General features: G+C 34.8%; 1 protein-coding gene across 12 annotated transcripts in view; it reads left to right on the forward strand.

The window, feature by feature from the left end:
- Window positions 1-5,288, forward strand: part of LOC105081961 (sodium channel protein type 2 subunit alpha) — an 81,675-nt gene extending 76,387 nt beyond the window's left edge. For 8 of the 12 annotated variants that reach the window (XM_074363804.1, XM_074363812.1, XM_074363806.1 and 5 more), the window contains exon 26: window positions 1,446-5,288. In XM_074363804.1, the coding sequence (XP_074219905.1) occupies window positions 1,446-2,641 (1,196 nt within the window). In that variant the 3' untranslated portion in view covers window positions 2,642-5,288. The remainder of the gene's footprint in view (window positions 1-1,445) is intronic. The other 4 variants (XM_074363809.1, XM_074363813.1, XM_074363810.1 and 1 more) reach the window with 1 other exon arrangement.
- The last annotated feature ends 14,445 nt before the right edge of the window (window positions 5,289-19,733 follow it).

Genomic DNA, 19,733 nt, shown 5'->3' on the forward strand with positions numbered 1-19,733 from the left:
TATCTTACTCATTCATCCCAAAATTTTAAATGAAATTCTAATTAATAGTCCATTCTCAGCTTGCCACTTCTCTAATTGCATGCTGTGTATGAAATGATGTGTAAAAAAAAGAATTCATATTTTGCAGCTTTCATTTATCAGCTAGTCTTACTGCAGAAGACAATAACTACAACTTTGGCATAATACTCCTGAACTCAACATACTCTTGTAGTACAGACAAGTATTGCTTTGACTAAACAATTCTCACACACCTGCACGTATAAATCACTAGGAGAAGTCAAATCATTCATAAATAATTGTCCTTGATAATTGGAATAGCATGTTGTGTGTTTATATATATTCACACTCATACAGGCTTCACATTATCTTTGGGTTCAGATAGTTTTCTATGGTGTGTAATACTCTTTTTCAGAAATAAACATTTTGTTCAAAAATTCAAAGCAGATTCATTTTGTCAGTACACTTTAAGTGTTTATGTGTAGGCCAGCAAATCTGGAAGTAAATATAAGAAATTTAAGATAAGGTTCTTCCTGTTTGAGAAAAGAGAACATAAACATAGAGAGAAAAGTAGTATTCCACTATTTATACACTTTCCTGGTTAAATAGAACTTTGAAACAATATACCATTCCATTTAATCCTGATGACCGTGACATGTGGGAGTAACACAGTGATTAAGGGATGAGACTCTTGGGTCACACAGACCTGGCCTGGTGCTTCTCTATTTTCACTACTTACCCAGCTCTGTGACCTATGGCAAGTTACCTCACCTCTCCAATCCCTGGTTTTCCAGGAAATATTTTTGTAAAGTGGTGTCCTGAGGATTAAATGAGATTATGAAAGTAAATGCACTTGGCACTATGCCTAGCACAAAGAAAAGACTCAGTAAATGTTAAGCCTAACAACAACCAAAAAGCTGCATATTATCACCATTTAGCAATGTGTAAAATCACCAGGCAGGATTCGGTCCCAAGTATGTCTGTCTCCAAAGCCTGGATTGTCTCCTGCACATTATTCTGTCACCTCTCAAATAAAATGGGTCACAAACCATCTCAGAAGAATAAGAATTCTCATATTCCTGGTGCCAGATGAATGCCTTATCAATTCTTATGCAAATACTTAAACTATTAGAGTATTTTAGAAACAAATCCATTTCTGAACTTGGCTGCCACATACATCGTGTCTTTTGATAGGTGCTTTACTTGAACTAGGAAAAATGACCAATAATACCTTCAGTTTGCATAAAAGTGTTAATGTTGTAACACTAAACATATTAGTTTCATTTTGCTAAACAAACATTGCAGATTGTGTGTACATGTAAATGTGTGTATACTTAATTCTCATGTCAACATTTTGTAAAACTGGTTAGTGCTTATCTTAGAATGTAAATTTTAATTTGCTGCTGTTAAATATTAACACTTTTTTGCTGTATCTTGGCTTTCTATAGGCATGTTTCTGGCTGAGTTGATAGAGAAATATTTTGTGTCCCCTACCCTGTTCCGAGTGATCCGTCTCGCCAGGATAGGCCGGATCCTGCGTCTGATCAAAGGGGCGAAGGGGATCCGCACGCTGCTCTTTGCTTTGATGATGTCCCTTCCTGCACTGTTTAACATCGGCCTCCTGCTCTTCCTGGTCATGTTCATCTACGCCATCTTTGGCATGTCCAACTTCGCCTATGTTAAGAGGGAAGTTGGAATTGATGACATGTTCAACTTTGAAACCTTTGGCAACAGCATGATCTGCCTGTTCCAGATCACAACCTCTGCTGGCTGGGATGGGCTACTAGCACCTATTCTCAACAGTGGACCTCCAGACTGTGACCCTGAAAAAGATCACCCCGGAAGTTCTGTTAAGGGAGACTGTGGGAACCCCTCTGTTGGGATTTTCTTTTTTGTCAGTTACATCATCATATCGTTTCTGGTTGTGGTGAACATGTACATCGCTGTCATCCTGGAGAACTTCAGTGTTGCTACTGAAGAAAGTGCAGAGCCCCTGAGTGAGGATGACTTTGAGATGTTCTATGAGGTTTGGGAGAAGTTTGACCCAGATGCCACCCAGTTCATAGAGTTCTCCAAGCTCTCTGATTTTGCGGCTGCCCTGGATCCTCCGCTTCTCATAGCAAAACCAAACAAAGTCCAACTCATTGCCATGGATCTGCCCATGGTCAGTGGGGACAGGATCCACTGCCTTGACATCTTATTTGCCTTTACAAAGCGTGTTTTGGGTGAAAGTGGAGAGATGGATGCCCTTCGAATACAGATGGAAGAGAGATTCATGGCATCGAACCCCTCCAAAGTCTCCTATGAGCCCATTACAACCACTTTGAAACGCAAACAAGAGGAAGTGTCTGCTATTGTTATCCAGAGGGCTTATAGACGCTACCTCTTGAAGCAAAAAGTTAAAAAAGTTTCATGTATATATAAGAAAGACAAAGGCAAAGAAGGTGATGGAACACCCATCAAAGAAGATACCCTCATAGATAAACTAAATGAGAATTCAACTCCAGAGAAAACCGATGGAACACCCTCCACCACATCTCCACCTTCCTATGATAGTGTGACCAAACCAGAAAAAGAAAAATTTGAAAAAGACAAATCAGAAAAGGAAGACAAAGGGAAAGATATCAGGGAAAGTAAAAAGTGAAAGTAAGAAAGAAAGTAAGAAAGAAAGTAAGAAAGAAAGTAAGAAAGAAAGAAAGAAAGAAAGAAAGAAAGAAAGAAAGAAAGAAAGAAAGAAAGAAAGAAAGAAAGAAAGAGAAAAGGAAGGAAGGAAGGAAGGAAGGAAGGAAGGAAGAAAGAGAAAAGGAAGGAAGGAAGGAAGGAAGAAAGAAAGAAGGGAAGAAAGGAAGAAAATTCCATTTTGTGATCAATTGTTTACAGCCTGTGATGGTGATGTGTTTGTGTCAACAAGACTCCCACAGGAGGTCTATGCCAAACTGACTGTTTTTACAAATGTATACTTAAGGTCAGTGCCTATAACAAGACAGGGACCTCTGGTCAGCAAACTGGGACTCAACAAACCAGAGAAACAGCATCAACAGGAGGTTTCTGTGTTCACAACCAGCTGACACTGCTGAAGAGCAGAGAGTTATGGCTACTCAGATGATAGGAACCAGTTTAAAGGGGGGAGGGAAGTTAGATTTTTATGTAAATTCAACACGTGACACTTGATAACACTAACTGTCACCACTGTTTATGTTTTAACTGCCACATCTGCCATATTTTTACAAAATGTATGCTGTGAATTTATCACTTTTTTTTTAATTCACAGGTTGTTTACTATTATATGTGACTATTTTTGTAAATGGATTTATGTTTGGGGAGAGGGAGTAAAGGTAGGAAATTCTATGTTTCTGTCGTATAACTGGGAATATTTTAAATGAAGGCATGCTGCACTTCTCATTCTCACACGAAAAAAAATCACATCACAAAAGGAAAGAGTTTACTTCTCATGTCAGGATGTTTTTAGATTTTTGAGGTGCTTAAATAGCTATTCATGTTTTTAAGGTGTCTCATCCAGAAAAATTTTACTGTGCCTGTAAATGTTCCATAGAATTCACAAGCATTAAAAAGTTGTTTTATTTTTACATAATCCATTATATGTACATGTATATATGTATATACGTATGTATATACAGGCACATATACATATATGTGTATACACACACATGCACGTGCACACACAGACACACACACCATTACATAGTCGTTCAGAGTCCTGACAGCATGACTATAACATTTTTGATAAGTGTCCTTTGGCATAAAGTAAAAGTATCCTATCAGTCCTTTCTAAGAACCTGAACTGACCAAAAAGCATCCCCTACCACCACTTTATAAAGTTGATTCTGCTTTTTCCTGCAGTATTGTTTAGCCATCTTCTGCTCTTGGTAACGTTGACATAGTATTATGTCAATTAAAAAAAAAAGAAAGTCTGCTTTGTAAATAGTAATTTTACCCAGTGGTGCATGTTTGAGCAAACAAAAATGACGACTTAAGCACAGTATTTATTGCATCAAATATGTACCACAGTAAGTATAGTTTGCAAGCTTTCAACAGGTAATATGATGTAATTGGTTCCATTATAGTTCGAAGCTGTCACTGCTGCATGTTTATCTTGCCTCTGCTGCTGCATCTTATTCCTTCCACTGTTCAGAAGTCAGATATGGGAAGCCATATGTCAGTGGTAAAGTGAAGCAAGCTGTTCAACCAAGACCTCATTCTTCATGTCATTTAAGCAATAGGTTGCAGCAACCAAGGAAGAGCTTCTTGCTTTTTATCCTTCCAATCTTAATTGAATACTCTATGGTAAAAAGCCCAATGTATAAACATGTTGCAAGCTGCTAAATTCTGTTGAAAACATATGGTTAGAGTTTTCTAAGAAAATATAAATACTGTACAAAGTTCATTTTATTTTATTTTTCAGCCTTTTGTACATAAAATGAGAAATTAAAAGTATCTTCAGGTTGATGTCACAGTCACTATTGTTAGTTTCTGTTCCTAGCACTTTTAAATTAAAGCACTTCACAAAATAAGAAAGACTAACATGCAGTGTAGATTCCTGCTTTTTTATTAGTACTGTAAACTTTGCACACATTTCAATGTGAAACAAATCTCAGACTGAGTCCAGCATTTATTTGCTTTCAAATAGTGATGCCTTATCATCGAAAGAGGCTTAAGAAAAGATCAGCTGATACTCTTGGCATTGCTTGAACCAGATGTTTCCACCTAGTCTTTTTACTCAGTAAATCATCAGTCTTTTCCAGTGTTTGTTTACACAGATAGATCATATCTTTACCAACCCATAAGGCATTAGAACTTTATCAGATATGATATGGGATCTAAGCTTTTTCCACAAAAATTATATTACCAGTTACAGCTAAACATTTTGTGTTTCTTTCACAGGCAACATTAAATGTAGATTCTTTATACTGAAGCTATTGACTTGTAGTGTGTTGGTGAAATGCATGCAGGAAAATGCTATTACCATAAAGAACGGTAAATCACATTACAATCAAGCCAAAAGAATAAAGGTTTTGCTTTTGTTTTTGTATTTAATTGTTCCGTCTTTGTTTCTATCTTTGAAATGACATTTAAAGGTAAATTTCTATCATGTAAAATGGTCTATCAGAAAAAAATGTAAAACTACACATTAAATATGATAATTCATCTTTAAATTTTTTTCATGGAATGGAAAATAATTAAGAAGAGTATACTGGATATCTAGTTTTAATATTGGCCAAACACCTAGATATGGTATTGGATAGAGTAGTGGAAAATTGTAAAAATTAATAAAAAATTGACTAACATTTTAAGTTGTGCATCCTTTCTTCTTCCTGTCTACCCACTGTTTTGTTTTGTTATTCTCTTTTCCATTTTAGTTCCTTCCCTATGTATTCTTGATCTACTTTTCTTTTTTTTTTTAATTGAAGTATAGTCAGTTTACAATGTTGTGTCAGTTTTTGGTGTACAGCATAATATTTCAGTCATTCATATGTGTACATATATATTCCTTTTCATATGCATTTTCATTATAGGTTACTATAGATATTGAATAGAGTTCCCTGTATTATACAGAAGAAACTTGTTGTTTATTTTATATATAGTAGTTAGTATCTGCAAATCTTGAACTCCCAATTTGTCCCTTCCCATCCTCTTTCCTCCCTGGTAACCGTAAGTTTGTTTTCTATATCTGTGAGTCTGTTTCTGTTTTGTAAATAAGTTCATTTGTTTCTTCTTCTTCTTCTTTTTTTTTTTTTTAGATTCCACGTATAAGTGATATAAATTGGTCGTTTTCTTTCTCTTTCTAGCTTACTCCCCTTAGAATGACAGTCTCCAGTTCCATCCATGTTGCTGCAAGTGGCATTATATTATTCTTTTTTATGGCTGAGTAGTCCATTATATAAATATACCACAGCTTCTTTATCCAGTCTTCTGTCTATGGACATTTAGGTTGTTTCTATGTCTTGGCTACTGTAAATAGTGCTGCTGTGAACATCGGGGTGCATGTATGTTTTCGAATTAAGAATTCCCTCCGGACATATGCCCAGCAGTGAGATTGCTGGATCATATGGTAAGTCTATTTTCAGCTTTTTGAGGAATCTCCATGCTGTTTTCTATAAATGGCTGCACCAACCTACATTCCCACCAACAGTGTAGGAGGGTTCCCTTTTTTCCACACCTTCTCCAGCACTTTTTGTCTACTGTTCTATGTACTTCTCCAACCCTTTCTTGAGCTCTCAGTGTTTTTCATTCAGGATATTTTCTTTGTTTCTTTTCTGTTCACCAAATATCTTGTTTATTACAATTTGTAGACAACAGATCTGTACATTTAAGCCCCTAATAATCTGCTGTACTACAAAAAGTTCATTTAATATCTTTAGTTCATTTCTACCATTTTTTTGGCAAAAATTCTAAGTGAGCTTAGATCCCACCCTTCATAATATACAAACAAAATTCCCAAATGACATATTCAGTTTTTCCATTTAATTATGAGCAGTTTGGGGAATGTTTCTTAGTTCTGATTACCTATTAGAAATATCTGAGAAACTTTTTTAAATAAATGCCAATTCCTGGACCAAGACCAGACCAATTGAATTCATATCTCGGGATGAAATAAGCATCTGATTTTTTTAAGGCTCCTCATTGATGCTGACTTATACTTATGGTTAAGGGTCAATGAGTTAGGGTATCCTTGCTCAATAGGAAAAAATATTCTATAGAAAATTCACCTGTCCCATTCAGGGCTTCATTGTCTATGTCAGCATGTATAAGTTCCCTGTATAATAGCTATAAGAGTGTTTATCTTGTAGTGAGAGAGGTGCTTCTCTTGAAGTGTGACATTGACCCATTTATAGCAGGAGTTCTCTTCTAGGACTGTAGCTGGTGAAAAGAGAAGTCTATCAGAATAGTTTAGAGATCTTCTTCAAACTATACATACAAACTCACATATAACAAAATGGCACCCTGACCATCCCTAGTGCCTATGGGGATGGTTTAGGAAACAGTATGGATTCATAAAACAGTCTTTCAGATGCCCTGTTGGGTAAGAACCACTAATTTGGACAAATGGGCCCTCATATGGACCCCCATAAAACAATCACTCCATTTGTCATTGTCAAATCTCAAATCTAAACAGGAAAGACTCCCATTTTCAACTTCTCTGTCGCTGGACATCTCTCCTCATCACTTGTTTTTCTAAGCTCTGGTATAATACAGATTAATTTACAGAGAAGGGAGGAGCAAAGAAAAGAAGGAGGGGATGAAAAGGTAGAGGAGAAGAAAGAAAAAGGAAGAAAAACGGGAAGGTAGAGGAAAGGAAGGGAGTATAAGAAATAGGAGAAGATGCTTCATAAATTATCCTCTAAAAAATGTCTTTTGCTATTAATAATGTACAGCAATGGTGGGAGAAGGGAGAAGGAAGAGGCATCGGGGGAAGGAATTTTGCTTAGTTGTCTATATGTTAGATCCACAATATAAGTGTGCTTCTCCTCATTTTTTTTTAAAGGAAAAAACACCGATGAAAAAGTTGAGGACATTATGCAAGTAAATGTTACAATGATTGCATAAATTGTGGTTTTGTTTTTTTTTTTTTACTTTCATCTGAACTAAAATATTTGAGTGTCTACTACATATCAGCTTTATGGTAGGAGCTGCAAGATCAAAGATGAATTTAACTGTCCAAAGGAAGGTTGTAGTCAAAGGTGAAGAACCTTAAAAATTATGCTATCGAGTCTGGAATTTTTTCTGTTGGCAACAAGTAGTGATTGATTGCTCCTAAGCAGTAGAATGAGCAGTGAAATCAGATACATCTGTACCTATGTAAGCTGACAGTAGTAAGGGTACACAGCTGGGTTTCTTACGGATGTTTTACAGAGATCTCATTTTCCCATCCCTTTATTTGTACAGGTGTCTGTGTTCTTATCTTTTAATATGTATTTTTAAAAGAATATACCTAGAATTTTTTAAAAACTCAATCTGACACTTTCCATTAATAGCCTACCTTAATCTACTTACATTTATTTTATGTACAGGTATATTTGATTTTATTTTTATCACCTTATTTTGTGCTTTTTATTTTTCAAGGTATTTTTTCTTTGTTTCTTCCTTCTTTTCTTGTCCTCTTTTGCAACAATTTTGTTATCTTTATTTTCTTTTCCTCATCTCTACTAGTTGCAAAGATACACATTATCTGCTTGCCTGCTTGCCTTCTTCCTTCCTTCCTTTTTTCTTGCTTTTCATAAGTGATTACCTTTAAACTTTAACATGCATACTTAATTAGTGAACTACAATCAATAGTTGTACTCTTATCTGGAACGTTGAAGTTCCCTAGACTAATTACATATCATTGTTCACTTCATGTGTTATTTTTGTCTACTATTTTAATTCTACCTTATCTGACACCCAACGAATTAAGCAATACTATTATTGTGTATTTATATAGGCAGTGCTTATTTAGGCTTACTTAGATGTTAGTTAATTTCTTCCCTCAAATATGCTGCTTCGGCCTACTTCTTCGTTTCATGTTCTATTTCTTTCTTGAAATATATGAGGAATTCCATTAATAAGGTCGTAGATACTAAACTGACTCAGTTTTTCTTTTTCTGAAAATGACTTTTCAGCCACAATTTTAATAGATTAGCTTAGATTATAATTATTTTTGGTGTTTTTAAAAATTTTTGTGTCATTATGAAATTACTTTTACTAATCTGACTCAGAATTTATGCTAATATGATTTGAAGATATTTACTAATATCTTTAATTCGGAAAATTCTCAGCTTTTAGCATTAGAAATATTTTCTCATCCCATATTTTTCTATTCTCTCCATCTGGAACTTTTGAGGGTTATATACTGAAATTTCTAAATCTTTCTTCCATATCTCTTAATGTCTCTCTATTATTTTCAGGGCCCTTTCTGGATAATTTGTCAGGCTTTGGTATTAGGATAATACTGTCTTCATAAAACAAGTTTGGACGTGTTCATTCCTGAAAGAATTTCTGTAAGAGTGGAATTATTTCTCACCTAAGCGTTGATAGAATTCACTAGTAAATCCATCTGGAACTTGAATCTTCCTTGTGCAAAGTTTTAAATTAAAGATAGTAATTTCTTTAACAGATATATGGCAACTGAGATTTTTCCTGTTTTTTTTTTTTTTTTTAGTTTTGATAAGTTGCATCCTTAATAGTGAATTATTAAACTCTTCCCCAAACTCAGATCGAAAGTAAACAAGCTAATAACCATTATAATCCTACCTCTTAAATGTTATAATGGCTATCTAGACAGTCCAGTAAGGAAAGAAAATGGAAATGATGGTAATAGGATTGAAAAGAGCAGAAATCAATGAAATAGAAAATAAACTGTAGAGAAAATCAGTGAACCAAAAGTTGGTATTTTGATGCTGTAACCAGAAATTGACCCAATATTGTAAACTGACTATGCTTCAACAAACATATATATACAAAAAATAAAATAAAATAATTAAATAAATAATAAGCACGTTTATCATGGATTAAAAAATGAATGTACAACTTTATGTTTTCATAGACCTGAAAAGGCATTGATTGCTTCAGATATGTGAGTTATAAATGTTTACTGACCAGATGTGAATAAAAAATGTTTAGTTTCCTGAGAAAAAAAAAAAGTTGGTATTTTAAATACATTAATAAAATTGGGGAAATCCCTAGATAAGCTAATCAGAAAAGATAAATTGCAAATTTTCAATACCAGAAATCAAAAAAGAGGTATGATTAGAGATGCCACAGACATTACAAGCATAAATAGAGAATGATATGAACAATTTATGCAGCAAATTCAATAACTTAGATGAGGAAATTCTTACATAATATACAGTTCTTCCTATTCTGGAGCCTATATTTTATTCAATTCTCTGAATTTTGAGTCTTAATAAGCAAAAACTCAACATTACTATAAATTTATAAAAATCAAATTTGGCAGTAAGCAATGTTTTTTCCCCAGTTCTGATGTAATTGATATCTGAATTCTTTTATTTAAAACAAATAATAAAAACCTTATGTTTTTCAGATGGAAAGGATTCAAGAAGAGGAGAGAAACAATTAGAAGTCAAAATGCATTAGGAGACAACTCAAACATCTTGATAAACGTAAAAAATTATATGTATTTTAAATGATAAATCTTATAGAATATCATTGAAGTCAATCCCTATGAGGTAGGAGGGGTTATTGCCCTATGCTCAATTCTAGAAAGGCTTTCTATACAAGTTTGGCATTATGAGAGGGAACTATAAGTAATTCTAACTATTGCATTATTTTCCCATACTAACAAGCATTCTCTTGCAAAATATTCTAGTATTTTAGGATACCAGATTCTGATGTGTCTTGGTTGGCATTTTTGGGGGGTGGTTTCTCAAAAAGCTAAACACAAACATATGACCCAGCAATTCCACTCCGAGGTATTTACCTGCAAGAAATGGAAACATATATTCACACAGAAACTTGTACACAAATGTTTATAATAGGATTGCTTGTAACAGCAAAAAGGTACAAACAACCCAAATTTCACCACTGGATGAGCAGATAAAGGTTGTGATATATACATACAATGACATATTATTCAACAATAAAAAGGAAGTACTGATAGATACTACATCTTGGATGAACCTTAAAAACATTATGCTAAGTGAAAGAAGCCAGACACAAAAGGTCACATATTGTATATTTATTTTCATATGATATATCCAGAATAAGCAAATCCATAGACAGAAAAAGGATGGAAGAGGGCAAAATAGGGAGTGATTACTTAATGGTTAAGAGGTGTTTTATGGAGTGGTTAAAAGTTTTGAAACCAGAGAGAGGTGGTGGATGCATAACATTTGAATACACAAAATACCACTGAATTGTACACTTTAAAATGGCTACGTGAATTTCACCTTAAAGAATGTATGTATTTTTTTAAGTTTACGTTACTGCAACCTTATCCACTAGAGGGCGCTGCTTCCATTAAGAAATATGACTAGTACTTTTTTTGGCCGAGTAGGAGTTAGACTTGTAAAAACACTTTCTGCTTATTTTGCAACTATTTTAGATGTAAAAAAAAACAAAAACAAAAACAAGACTAACAATTGTACATTGAAAACATTTCTGGAAAAACAATGTTTTACATTTGAGTGTACCTCTTGAAGAAAAAACCAGTTTGTGAAGCATACGTAGTAAGATAAGATTCCCTTCCTTGAGGATAGTAGACCTCATGGTTCAAAAATTAAACGAACATGAATAAATTATGAAACTAAAGAAAAGGTTAATGGAAAGCACTTCAAAGACTCATATAAAACTAAATGAGCAAAGTGTCCAGGTATTCATATCAACACAAAGTTTCAAATACTTTTTCATTATTACTGTAAGAGAGTCTTGAAAGTATTTATCCATATTTTCATGAACACAGTAACGTTTGGTTTTCCAACGTAGCTCATATCTTAACTTCTCTCTCTGATTCATGAAATAATTAATCATGTATTAAAATTAATAAAGCTTCATTTGTTGAAATCATGTGAGGAATAAAATAGACTATAATCTTCCTGAGCTATTGTGGCTAGGACTTTTAACAAAGGAATCCAGAAAATGTCATGTATCCACACGTATGGAAATTTTATTTTCAGCTCCAAAACCACACAATAAGTTACTCTTCCTATGAAACGAAAGTCCTACTGCTACCATACACAGCACCTCCCAATTGTAGCAGGGAAAAAATAGCCCAAGAAAACATCGTCCACAAAGTAAATCTGATCCAAAGCATTCCGATTAGTACTATATAATGATAGTATTGTAAAGTGAGCAGTCAGCATTTCCCAAGGCACATTAACAGGAAGCAAAGCCTTCCTCAGGAATTAGCTGATAAAGGCTATAACGACCATACTGTAGCAAAAATCAGAATGATATCACCACTAAGTCATCTATGAAACAAGAAGCAGGCATACCAGAATAGATGATCTGGGACAAGACTCAATGTGAGGCCTGGCAAAAAAATCCAAAAATCCAGAAACATAAGCTTAATCATAGGCCTTTACTTAGGAACACCTGGAAATACAGGAGAATCTACTCTATAGTCAGTACCAAATCATGTGTAGATTTTCCTATAGTGCTTCAATTCAGACATTCTAAAAACCAACAAATGAAATATCCATTTGTCATCTCCATGAAATAACTTTCAGATATTTTTAAGATAGCATGTTGGTTTTCAACTGCTGACTAATAAGTAACCACAACATACTGGTTCAAACAACACATATTTATTATCTCCCAGTTTCTATGGGTCAGGAATCTGGGCACAGCTTACCTGGGTCCTCTGCTCAGGGCATCACAAGGCTGCACTCAATATTTCTTTGGATTCTGTGAAACATCTTTTCAATAAATCCCCTTTTCATTCATTTTTGTTTGTTTGGTCTCTTTTGAAAATTATATTAGTTTTAACCAGAGACGTCTTAAGTAAGACCATCAATAGGTTTTTGAGATGTTCTGGAGGCAAAAAAAAAAAAAAAAAGAAAGAAAGAAAGAAAAGAAACACAAAACGTCTGCAGGTAAATAATTACTTTGTTTCCTCACTTCTCACTCTTCAAGGAGGATACCTATCAAACTTAAAACTTTTAATAGCTTATAGTAGCTTCCTTTTCCACTCTCACCTTACATAGTTTCTTAGGGATACAGCAGATTTAAACTTAGATAAATTTATTTTCTGGGAAATGTTTTAGTATAAACTCATTGAAACCACCCACAGCAGCTCTGCAGCTTAACAGAGAGAGAAAAAATATAAACTTATAATTTTCAGTAGAAATAATTTAACATAAAAGAAAGTGACAAGTGCATTGTAAGGATCATGAAGAGATTCAGTAGCACTGAATGAGTTTATTGAGTATTCAATACAGCTTTTTTTTCATATGTAGTTCTTTTCTTTTTAAATTTTTTTAAACAGTGATTTATATATTTATTTAAGGGCTTTTTTTGGGGGGGTGGTAATCAGGTTTATTTATATGTATATTTTTAGAAGAGGTACTCAGGATTGAACCCAGGACCTCGTGTGTTAAGTGTGCACGCTACCACTTGAGCTATACCCTCTCACCCCCAATACAGCTTTTCTATGTATAAGCCATAGTTCATAAATTGTCTGACTCTACTTTGTTTCAAGATACATGTATTAAAAGACCATATACATAGATTTAATAAAACATAAATAAATTTGCCCTTTAACATTGTATCTTTTGCTGATTTTTCACAATTATAGAACCCTAAAGAATGAAGGGTTACACAATATTATTTTTGAAAGTTTTTAATCTAATAGTATTTTAACATTTCTATAACATAATTTTTTTAAAAACCTGAGGCTACTTTTTCCTTAGGTATTTTTCATTATGCTTCTTAATATGCTGAAAATATTTTGAGATGCATTAAAAGTATACCCTATGATGAAACTCACCTGCTTTAGAGAGTATAAAGTTGGATAGATGATAGATTGCTGATTCTTGCTCTTCATTGCTAAAAAATATAAGTCCAAATAGGCTACAGTGAATAGTTAAAAACCAACAACTACACGTATTTCTGTTTGAAGTTATCACTGTATTTCGTACTTAGTCATTGGAATAACAACTACTAATAGCACAGAAGCACATGTCCCCCCAACCTGCCATGCTGCCATGGGCCACGTGGGCCTGTCTGCCTCGGGGCCTGTTTTGCCCTCCCGGGTGGCAACACTGCCAGTGGTTATTGCTCAGTCTCGACTACTCGTTTTCTGCCCACACTTTACCTCAACACAGAGGAGTGATTCAAGTCTCCATTGTCACTCATTTCTTATGCCAAACTCAGCAGTGAAATGTGGCAGGATACACACTCACACATGTAAATTGGCAACGAGCCCAAACTTGAGAGCCTGAGATCCTGCCACCCCTGGGTAATCGTCTGAGTTCACAGGTGATGCTCACTCAGCAGCTTGGAGGCTGGGGAGGCAGAGTCCTGTGGGGAAGCGTGGCTGTGTGCTAGGAATAGGTGAGGGAAGCCTTTCCAGTTAGCTAATGGTAAACATGGAAGTAACTGTTCCCTGGGTAACCTGGGTCTGACACCATGGCCTCCGGGTAGTCTTCCTGATGTCTCAGGGTTGGAAGTCTGCAGTCCGTCTCTCAGAGTCTTACTAGATTCTACTTGGTCCTATATTCTGATTAGACCTGGGGGAATCTGGATCATGCATTTTGAATTTTATATACATTTTATTATTTTCTTAGGTAAAAAGTCCAGAAGTAAAATTGCTGGGTCAAAGATTATAGTTAATTTTATCATTTTTGACACACATTTTCAAACTGCCCTAGAAAAAGAATATAACTCGTACCAAATATTAAGGCCTTTTCAAAGCTATAGAAAACTTGTAGTGGCACAGGAATAGGTATAATAATACAATTATATTAATTCAAATCCAGAAATAGATTTAAATATGCATAGGGATTTAAGATATGAAAGATGATATTTCATATCATTTGGGAAAACATGGATTATTTAATGCATATAGTCAGGGAGCTGTATAGTCATCTGAAAAAGAAGTGAATCCCAATCTCCCTCCTTATAACAAAATAAATTCCAGATTTACCAAAATTTAAATATTAAGCGGGAGGTTATAGCTTAGTGGTAGAGTGTGTGCTTAGCGTGTATGAGGTCCTGGGTTCAATCCTCAGTACCTCTATTTTAAAAATCAAATAAATAAATAACCTAATTACCTCCATCCAAAAAATTTTAAGTATTACAATAAAAATATACAAATATAGAAAAAAACACAAGTCTTTTATTGGTGTTATACTTGAGTAGAAAATGACTTTCCAAGTATGCAAAAATCCCAAAAGTCCAAGGAAAATTACTGATTTTCTTGAGTATGTATAAATATTTTTTGAAAGACATGTATATGCAGGAAAACATTCAATAAATAAATCCACAGGAAAATAATAAAGTGGGACCATATTTTCAACACAAATGACAAAGAATTTCTTTTAAAAAATAGTTCACAGAAAACAAAATACAAAAAAAAAAAACTAATAAACATCTGATGTTTGGCATCACTAGTACTTAAAAATGCAAATTGAAACAGCACAGTATTTTTTAACACATTATATTGGCAAAGATGAAAACATTTGATAACATCTAGTCTAGTATGAGTGTGGAAAAACAGGCATTTTTTTTAAACAAGGTTCTTGTAAACTGAAATAACATTTTGGGATGGAAAATTCACAGTATTTATGACATTTTAAATTAACATATATCTTTTACTCAGCAAATCCATTACTAGGTGTTTATCCTATAAATAGATTCACTCAAATATATGTGATAACGTCAAGAATTGTCACCTTGCATTATTTATTATAGCAAAGAACTGGAAATAACTTAGATGCTTGTCAGTAGAGTTCTGGTTAAATAATGTGACAATTGCTTAATATGATACAATGCAGCTATTAACAGAATGAGGCAGATTTGTATTAACAGAAATGGATAGTTGCTGTAAGTAAGAAAATAAAGTTAAAGAATAGCATATTTAGAATGAGTTATTTGTGTAAAAATGTATATATAAAAAGACGTATTCTAATTGTAATGAGGTATCACCTCACACCAGTCAGAATGGCCATCATTAAAAATCCACAAATGATAAATGCTGGAAAGGGTATGGAGAAAAGGAAACTCTCCTACACTGTTGGTGGGAATGTAGGTTGGTGCAGCCATTTAGGAAAACAGTATGGAAATTCCTTAAAAAACTAAAAATAGACTTACCATATGATCCAGCAATCCCACTGCTGGGCATATATCCAGAGGGAACCCTTAATTCGAAAAGATACATGCACCCCAATGTTCACAGCAGCACTATTTACAATAGCCAAGATGTGGAAACAACCCAAATGTCCATAGACAGATGACTGGATAAAGAAGCTGTGGTTTATTTATACAATGTAATATCACTCAGCCATAAAAAAAGAATAAAATAATGCCTTTGCAGCAGCAATATGGAAGGACCTGAAGATTGTCATCCTAAGTGAAGTAAGTCAAAAAAGAAAGAAAAATACCATATGATATCACTTCTATGTGGAATCTAAAAAGAAAAGAAAAGAAAAGAAAAGAAACAAATGAACTTATTTACAAAACAGAAACAGACTCAGAGACATAGAAAACAAACTTAATGATTACTAGTGGGGAAAGAGGATGGGAATGGATAAAATGGGAGTTTGAGATTTGCAAATACTATCTACTATATGCAAAATAGATAAACAACAAGTTTCTACTGTATAGCACAGGGAACTCTATTCAGTATCTTATAGTAACCTATAATGAAAAAGAATATGAAAAGGAACATATGTGTATATATGTATGACTGAAACATTATGCTGTACACCAGAAATTGACACAACATCCTAAACTGACTATATTCAATTTAAAAAAGAAGATATACATGAAACTGTTAATTTTTTTACTTCTGGCAGGTAGAAATGGAGGCTAGAGGTTGGCCTGGAAACTTTCATCTTTTATATTATACTCATTTGGATCATTTTGTTTTGGCCACAAGCATGGGTTTTTGTTAATAGAATATTTTTAGTAGATTTATTAAAGGATGTTCCAATCTGTTCTTTCACTTGTTTGCCTTTTTTCAAGATATCTTCCTAATAGGAGTGGATAGTTCTTGAATGGCTTCATTCAGACTGATCAAAGTGGAACATCAGGGAGAGGAGGAAGTACATCGGCCTCTTACTGGGTATGATATTCATTCTGTTTCCCTGCTTCCATGATTTTCTCTAAATTACGTGATTACAGAGGCCCTGAGTATATCCCCTAGCCTTAGTTCTGGATCGTGCTTCTTAAACTCATAAAAAACATGACTCTTCCAATCCCCACCACCTCTCCCTTCTCTTTGCTTTTTACTCGTCAGTAATCAAGTCACTGACAAGTGACCCTGGATCAGTGGGTGGTGCCATCTGTTGGTCAGAAACAGGAACTCAGTTAGACTACCTTAGGTTGTGTAAGTTTAATAAAAGGATGTGTATGGAAATTAGGGAGGCAAGAACCCCACAGGAACTCAGGAACAGCTGAATGGTTGAGAGGCAGTGAAACTGAACACCATCAGTTAGAATTATCCACAGAGTATTAGGGCTTATTTATTTGGTCATCTCATTAACTGAGCACATCCTTCTGGGGCGATTATGGAGTCTTATCTCAGCTGGTACCAGCCCCCAACCAGCTTGTTTGTCTCATTTGGAGCTTTTTCTTCATGTCTTCACCTCACTCGTGGCTCTCATGTCCCTGCCTCCATGCGGCCTCCTGGATACCTTCTCAGCTTTTGTTCCCACATGTTCTGCTCCTGCAGATTCTGTTTCCTAGGATAAGTTCAGGAGAAGGGATCTCACTGACCTCATGAGTTACCCATGCTTGGAGATTTCCTAAGCCACTTTGGTTGGTTGCTTTTGAGACAGAAACCCACCTTGTGCACATAAAGGATTGGAGAATACAGAAATAACTTACCATAGGTTGGGGCCAATGTGTTAAAGGCATTTTAAGTTAAAGTAAGAGAATTATGCTGGATTCTTTGCCTAAATAACTTTAAAAGATCTCTGCAAGAAACTGTGGAATTTATATAACAATAAGAAAATGATACTTTCACTATTATTATTTAGACCTCTCTTTCAGCTGTATAATTAAGTAAAAGCAATGAAAAACTTATCTGATAAGAATATTGTATCTGATAAGAAGTTGGCCAAAAAACATTAGAAATTATCAAGTCTGGAAGAAATATTATGTAACTTATTCTTCTGATTTTCTGGTTTACATATATATTTTATAATGTATACAATATACTAATACTAATATATTATTAGATTGGTAATTATTAAGTAGACATTTAACTAGGGATATGTTTTAAAATCAACTGATAGTGTTTACATTCAAAAAGATTATAAGCTACTCACCTGACTGTTAACTTTATGAGGTCAGGCTGTTGAGAGCCTCAGGGACCAAAGCTGCCAGTGTCCCCCCATAGGACAGGCCACGGGGATCTAGATGGTACCCACTATGTGGCTGGTGCCAGTACTGACTCTGATGGCCCTGACCTTCTTCATTCCCAGCTTTCTCCAGATGTCTCAGCCAAGCCAGTCTCCCCAGCAATCCATTCTGTGTGGTTACTCTCCATTTCTTTTTTCTCCACTGTGTTGCTGTAGACTCTTAATTGAGCTCTTAAGCCCTCCCGGGGCTCTTTTTGTTCATGAATAGCAGTCTGTTTTGTACGGGAGGGTGAAAACTGGCATTTCCTACTCTGCCTTCTTGCTGAAGTCCTAGATCTGTCTTTTACTTATCACACAGAATATTTAAAAGACACGTACTTAAGGATCAGTATTTAATAAAATTAATTTTTACTGCTTCATGAGGAACATTCTGAAGTGAAACTGGCTTTTTCTTTCTTTCTCCTGCAAGTTTGTGGCAATAAAAATAAAATTACTAAAACTGGAGAACAGCAGGATGCCACTGAAGGTATTTTTGCTAAAGCACCAGCAGTTTTACCCATTAGTGCTTCTGCATCATCTATGCAAATGTCAACAAAGTAAGAAAAAAGCAAACAATGTCTAAGTGTTATTATGAAAAGCATTTTGACCTCATGGACCCCTGAAAGAGTATTGGGGAACCCAAGGCTCCACAGCACACTCTGTAGAACTGCTAATCAAATAGCAGTCCTTGTTGCTTAGTGGTGCTTCCACTAAAATATAAGCTTCCTAGAGTCAGGTTTATTCTTGTCTTGTTTGTCCTTTTAACTTTTTAAAATTTTTTAGGGGGGTGAGTAATTAGGTTTAATTATTTATTTTTAGATGAGGTACTGGGGACTGGGGATTGAACCCCAGACCTTGTGCATGCTAAGCTCATGCTCTTCCACTGAGCTATACCCTTCCCTTATTTGTCATTTTAGTTTTATAGCACAGAAAAGTGCTCGGCATAAAATAGTATAAAATAAATATACATACAAATATACATTTGTTAATGAATGAATTTAATATTAGTTGTATCTGAAGCCGGCAATTCACTGTTTTGCTTTTAGTGTTCCCCTAATAAATGTCTATCAGTTATTCCCCTGATAAATGTCTATCAGTTATTTTGGCTGATAAGGTAAAACAAACAAACAAACAAATAAACAAAAACAAAGACTCTATAAAGCTGGTCTTTTAAAAGGCTTTCCCTGCATGTGACTATAGCCTAAAAATTACATAGTCAGAAGAGATTTTCTCTAATTCCTTAGAGCAACTTAGTCTTGTGCCTGAAAGCTAGAGAAGTCACCTCTGATGCATGCTCTGGTAACTTCCCATCACTGAGCCCTGCAATGGAAGGTCAGCTTTTCCATGGCAACCTCTGTAACAAATGGTGCAAAACACATTCTTTCCTTTTTTTTTTTTTTTTTTTTCCTTCTCTTTCTTTTACAAAAGCTTCCTTTAAAAGGCAGTGGGGAGGGTAATTATAAAACATTTAATGTCCAATTGCCTTTTCAAGTACTTTTTTTTTAAAGCCGAAGTACCTGCTTCTTATTTCAATTACTAGTGGCTGTGAACAATAGAGTATTTCTCACCACAGCAACTCTAACTGTATTTGGTCTGTAGTGAACTTGTCTGATGGAGAGCATAACATCCCCATCAAAAGCCACGCTTGCAAGGGCAAGTGTCTCCCCACCTTTGCACCTGCTGTTTTCTCTGAAGAGAATGTTCTCTCCCCCTTTCCTG

Source organism: Camelus bactrianus, chromosome 5 (assembly GCF_048773025.1).
Source record: "Camelus bactrianus isolate YW-2024 breed Bactrian camel chromosome 5, ASM4877302v1, whole genome shotgun sequence".
Lineage (NCBI taxonomy): Eukaryota > Metazoa > Chordata > Mammalia > Artiodactyla > Camelidae > Camelus > Camelus bactrianus.